This window comes from Neoarius graeffei, chromosome 8, assembly GCF_027579695.1.
Source record: "Neoarius graeffei isolate fNeoGra1 chromosome 8, fNeoGra1.pri, whole genome shotgun sequence".
NCBI lineage: Eukaryota > Metazoa > Chordata > Actinopteri > Siluriformes > Ariidae > Neoarius > Neoarius graeffei.
In genome coordinates, this window is record NC_083576.1 from 60,418,859 (window position 1) to 60,424,858 (window position 6,000).

General features: G+C 42.9%; 1 protein-coding gene across 5 annotated transcripts in view; it reads right to left on the bottom strand.

Annotated features, from left to right (window-relative positions):
* tcerg1a (transcription elongation regulator 1a (CA150)) overlaps positions 1-5,404 on the bottom strand; it is a 62,139-nt gene extending 56,735 nt beyond the window's left edge. For 4 of the 5 annotated variants that reach the window (XM_060927954.1, XM_060927953.1, XM_060927950.1 and 1 more), the window contains exons 1-2: positions 5,327-5,404; positions 4,730-4,940 (exon numbers count right to left, since the gene is read on the bottom strand). In XM_060927954.1, coding sequence (XP_060783937.1) covers positions 4,730-4,940; positions 5,327-5,376 — 261 coding nt within the window. In that variant the 5' untranslated portion in view covers positions 5,377-5,404. Of the gene's footprint in view, positions 1-4,729; positions 4,941-5,262 lie in introns of all 5 variants that reach the window. The other variant, XM_060927952.1, reaches the window with a different exon arrangement.
* Positions 5,405-6,000: the final 596 nt, after the last annotated feature.

A 6,000-nucleotide genomic window follows, 5' to 3' on the forward strand; every position in this document is an offset into this window, starting at 1 on the left:
ATTGTTAAAAGTGCTATACAAATAAATAAACTTGATACTGCTTAATCACTGAGGGTCATGTGTGAGCTGGAGCCAATCCCAGCCGACACTGGGGTGAGTATCCAGTTGACCTCATCCGCATGTCTTTGAACTGTGGAAGAAACCCACGCAGGCATGGGGAGAAGATGCAAACTCCACACAGAAAGGCCCTCATCTACCGTCAGACGAACCCAGAACCTACTTGCTGTGAAGCAACAGTGCTAACCACTGCACCACCCTGCTGCTATTTATAAAATTTTCATGTGCAAATTCTGGCGGAAGCCATGGTCTAACAGTTAGAGAAGCAGCTTTGGGACCAAAAGGTTGCTGGTTTGATACCCTGGACCAGCAGGAATGGCTGACGTGCCCTTCAGCAAGGCACCTGCAAGTGCCTAACTGTTCACCAGGCTGCTCTGGATATGTTGTACATTATTCTGGATAAGAGCACCTGTTAAATGCCTGTAATGTATCAGCTAACTGTCCACTCACAGCAGCACCATGCTACCATGTCTGTACTGATATTGAGTCAGTTACCATTTTGTGGTAACCTAATGGTTAGAGAAACAGCTTTGAGACCAAAAAGTTGCTGGTTCGATTCCGTAGACTAGCAGGATTGGCTTAAAGTGCATATCAAGGGTAAATTCAGGAGCAAGATCAATGTAATTCTCCTATTTTATATTAAACTTTGGTCAAATATGTGTCACATTTTGCATTTTGTGCAATTTTTTTTACCTTGCGCAATACCAGAAAAATTCAGTTGAAATCAAGCCATTTGAGGTGAATTGGTCCGCCTCTGAAAAAACTTGGCATTTGGATTTCCCGGGAAACATTGATTTTCGTGACGTCGCATGCGGGACACCTCCCTCTGAATCCTACGTCAGCGCTGGTTTGTTTATGAGAAAACGACCTGGTGGTTTTCTGCAAATTTCTTCAACGTTATCACGTAATTATTAAAATGGTTAACAGATGTATCGTAGGAGGGTGTAGCAACACCAATCTTGATGGGATTAGTACTCATCGTTTCCCACATTGCGCTCAGGTGACAATTCCATATTTCAATGCAAAATCGCTAGCTGCTAAACTTGGTCTACACAGGCTGTGCACTGAAACCGTGCAAAGCTCTCGCTGCCTGCTGGTGCTTCCGCAGGTAACGTCACGAATCTGGCTCCAGACTCTGTTGGGATTTTTCCAGACGCGTTTTGTTATTTTATTTTTTTCTGCTGGAGACAGATGGCCTTGGGCAAAATTACCCTTCTGGATGAGTGTGTAAAGGGACATACTTTCATAAAAAAAAAAAAAAACGAATTTGCTCCAGGATATGCACTTTAAGTGCCCTTGAGCCAGGCACCTAATCCCCAACCGCTTTGGCAAGAGTGGTGACGTACCTAATCCCCAACCGCTTTGGCAAGAGTGGTGACGTACCTTGTGTCTGATTAGCCAAAGAAAAACTGATGAGATTATGAGTTCAAGCACTGAACCTGACTCAGACTTGCAACACCAATCACTTATACAGGAAGGGACAGAGCAGGCTATACTTCCTTAGGAGGCTGCGGTCCTTTAACATCTGCAGGAAACTCCTGTGGATGTTCTATCAGTCTGTGGTCGCCAGTGTCCTGTTTTACACCGTGGTCTGCTGGGGGGGGCAGCACATCCAAGGAGGACACATCCAGGCTGGACAAACCGATCAGGCGGGCCGGCTCTGTGGTCAGCATGAAGCTGGACTCTCTGGTGACAGTGGCAGAGAAGAGGTCTATGGACAAACTATCGAACATCATGGACGATGCCAGTCTGCACACGGTCATCAGCAACCAGAGGAGCCTGTTCAGAGACAGAATGCTCCTTCTCAAGTGCAGGATGAACAGACTCAAAAACTCCTTTGTCCCTCATGCCATCAGACTGTACAACTCCTCTCTGGGGGGGAGGAGGGGTAACAGGAGGACAGAGGACGGGAAGGAGCAGTAGCCTAGCCTAACAATAAGCAATACTGGACAATGTGCAATATCTCTCCTGCTGCCCCCTTTCCTTTATTTTGCCCCTCCTCTCTCTCCCCCCTTCCTCTCTTCCCCATATCTTATTCTTTTTATATTTGTATATGTAAATACTTAACTTCTTTTTATTTATCTAGAAGTTTTTCTCTATTTCTTTTCTCTGTTTATCTGTAATGATGCTGCTGGAATCTTATGCTTAGTTTTACACATACCCGGGTATGTATAGAAACTGATAACCCCGCCTCTCCGTTTTCAAAAATATCTACGATTACACCAGACTGTTCTCTAAAATATCTGCATTTACACAGATCCGCATAGATACGCGGCTAAGCGCTATTATGAACATGCCAAACATATAGGTGGCAGTATAAGGAGGAGTATAAAGCCATATTAGCCTATCAGAATTGTGAAAATGCAAAATGGCATGACGACGGCGACATTGGTAAGCAGCAAGCCTTTGTCTTGGTGGGAGGAAAAGTGCCTGAAAAACTGCGACCCTCCTCGCAGTCCTTCTCCTCTGCTCCTCATAAAGCAGTTGTAGTCCTATTTGCAAATGCAAACAAACCAAAAGCGTTTGCAAATATGTAAAAAGGACGACCACCCGTGTTGCATCCATGAGACCATCAAACCAAAATATTGAGCGCCTGACGCAAATATTGTTCTGTGACGCATATCGTGACGTCGGGAAAACCTAAAACTCCGTTTTCCACTATTTACACGCAGGCATGAAAACGGAGTTTTCAGAAATCTCCACTTTGCCTGGAGTTCTCATGAAATGTACAACTATAAACCAGTTCAAAAAAAGGTATAAGGAACAGATCTTTATGAGTTATAGGGAGGAGGAATTACAATAACATGCTGTTGATAATATAAGTGTATATATGTGGGTATGGGTACATTCGGATATATTATATAAAAAGTGAGTATTTGTGTATATATGCATAATTGTATACGAGTGATTCCATGCTTATGGGTACTGAAATGGGGACATGAACTTACTTTTAAAAATTCACCTAAAACCATTTCTTTTTTTACCATCAGGTCACAAAACATGTCATCTTTAATGAATGATATGTTAAAAGATAACTTTAATTTTCTGAGATGTAATAAAAACATATTTATATGCCAAAGTCAGAACGTAACAGAAGTGTTGTGGACATATAGATTCTCAATTTTAACAATGTAGAATTACTTTTTGAAACATAGGAAGGTGATGTTTTAGCAAATATAATTAATAAACATGTGTAGTAGAATAAACATACACATTCTTTCAATAAGATTAACATGGTATATAGCTAGATTGTAATTAATTTGTAACAGACGCGAGATGGACAATCGTAACAGAAGTAATGTAACACACATCATTTTGGAACTCATAGGCTTGACTTTGGCATATAAATATGTTTTTATTACATCTCAGAAAATTAAAGTTATCTTTTAACATATCATTCATTAAAGATTACATGTTTTGTGACCTGATGGTAAAAAAAGAAATGGTTTTAGGTGAATTTTTAAAAATAAGTTCATGTCCCCATTTCAGTACCCATAACCGTGGAATCACTCATATAATATATAAGCATAATATGCATAATTATGATATGGCGTCTGTGTACGTATGGATGTGTATAGTTATAGGTATGTGTACATGTATGTACTGTATATATGTATTGTATGTGTGTATATATGCATAGCATAAGTATTTGTATATATACACGATTTGATTTGGGCGATATTATACCATGTTGGTATGTTTTGGGGTTTTTTTGTTGATTTTGCTTTCTTTTGTATATATAGTTTATTATGGTGGAAAGTGACGTTTGATTAACGGTGGTATAGAGGGTTAGGATTTGATAAGTTATTTACTTCTTCCTAATCCTTTCTGAACATTATTATGTTATTGCCTTGTGGCTACGCTATTCTGTTTATGACGATGCTTTGATGATTGCATTTTTTATTTTTTGTTTGTTTTTATATCTTCTTTACTGTTCGGAATAAAGCAATCAATCAATATCCGTTTTCAGTGACTAAAACCTCCGTTTACGTGGAAATGAGAGGTGCAACCGCATAAATAAACATGCGTCTTCATAGATATCCGGCTACGTGTAAACGGGGCTTTAAATTTCCCTGAAGGAACCCTCCCAAAGGGATCGATAAAGTTTTATCTAATCTAATCTGACTAACTGATCATTTTATGGTCTTATGCTGGTCCCTGGCGGCACAGTGGTGTAGTGGTTAGCGCTGTCGCCTCACAGCAAGAAGATCCGGGTTCGAGCCCCGTGGCCGTCGAGGGCCTTTCTGTGTGGAGTTTGCATGTTCTCCCCGTGAGTTTCCTCCGGGTGCTCCGGTTTCCCCCACAGTCCAAAGACATGCAGGTTAGGTTAACTGGTGACTCTAAATTGAGCGTAGGTGTGAATGTGAGTGTGAATGGTTGTCTGTGTCTATGTGTCAGCCCTGTGATGACCTGGCGACTTGTCCAGGGTGTACCCCGCCTTTCACCCATAGTCAGCTGGGATAGGCTCCAGCTTGCCTGCGACCCTGTAGAACAGGATAAAGCGGCTACAGATAATGAGATGAGATGAGATGCTGGTCCCTTTCCACTGATGAACAAGGTTAATGGTCATTACAAGGTTAAGACCAAATCCAAGCAGTGATCGCGGTCCATGTGAGTGCATTTGGTTAATAATAACCCAGTTCCTAATGCAGTGAAGTGTAAACAGGTACACCTGTAAATGGGCGGTGCCCACCGGAGGCGGAACACTGGGGTCAAAGGGCATCCGTGCAAACGGGGGTCGCGCTGCAGGAGCAGGGCCTCTCATCACGGGGAAGGGCGGAGTGACGGGAGTGCTCAGTAACGGCTGCCTCCTCGGTACTGCCCCGGCTAGTGGAGGGACAGCGGCGGGGAACCGGGGGACTGACTGCTGCGCCATCCGACTGCTGCACAGAGAATCACACAAACAAAACAGTCAGGCGGACAGCATTCATTCAACCCCTCAGCCACATCCCACTTTTACGTCTGTTTATGAAACCCCTGCGTGATAGTTGTTTACAAAACAAGTTATAAAAATCGCAAAAACAGTGACTAACGAACTGCAGCCGAATCCAACAGTCGACTAAGAACAAAGCAGCCCCATCCTCAACATCCTCAACTACTAACTCCTCTCGCATGGATGCTATGCTAATTAGCATGCTAGCCTCCTACATGCTCAAATTCAGACAAAAATAATTACATTTATTCACTGGAATGTATAAATCCCACCTGCGTCATTTACTAACTGAATTTATGGTCAAGGTAAATCAGCAGACATGGGTTATAATCGAACCTGTTGTTAACACTGAACCCAACGCTTTCTCCCTCCGTGTGTTCCGCCATTACAGGAACACAACAAACACGACCGTGACGCACTTCCGCCAGTAACAGCCCACAGCTACACTCCACACACACAACCCCACAGTGACTATTCAAATACTAATACTACTCTAAACTCTTGGTTTTTTTTTTAATTTTCGCAACTTAAAAGGTTCAGCATATTAAAATACTTCAATAATCAAAAGTTACATCTCTTTTAAAGAAAGAACTTTATTCATCACACACTTGTGAAATTCCTCTCTGCATTTAACCCATCTGAAGCAGTGAACACATACACATGCCCAGAGCAGTGGGCAGCTATGCTAACAGCACCTGGGGAGCAGTTGGCACGGTCGCCTCACAGCAAGAAGGTTCTGGGTTCGAACCCAGCAGCCGGCATGGGCTTCCTCCACAGTCCAAAGACATGCGGTTAGGTTAATACGGGACGGCCTTGGGCTGAGGTGCTCTTGAGCAAGGCACCTAACTTCCAACTGCTCCCCGGGCGCTGTTAGCATGGCTGCCCACTGCTCTGGGTATGTGTGTGTGTTCACTGCTTCAGATGGGTTAAATGCAGAGAGGAAAATTCACAAGTGTGTGATGAATAAAGTTGTGCTTTCTTTGCAAACCCACGCAGACACGGGGAGAACA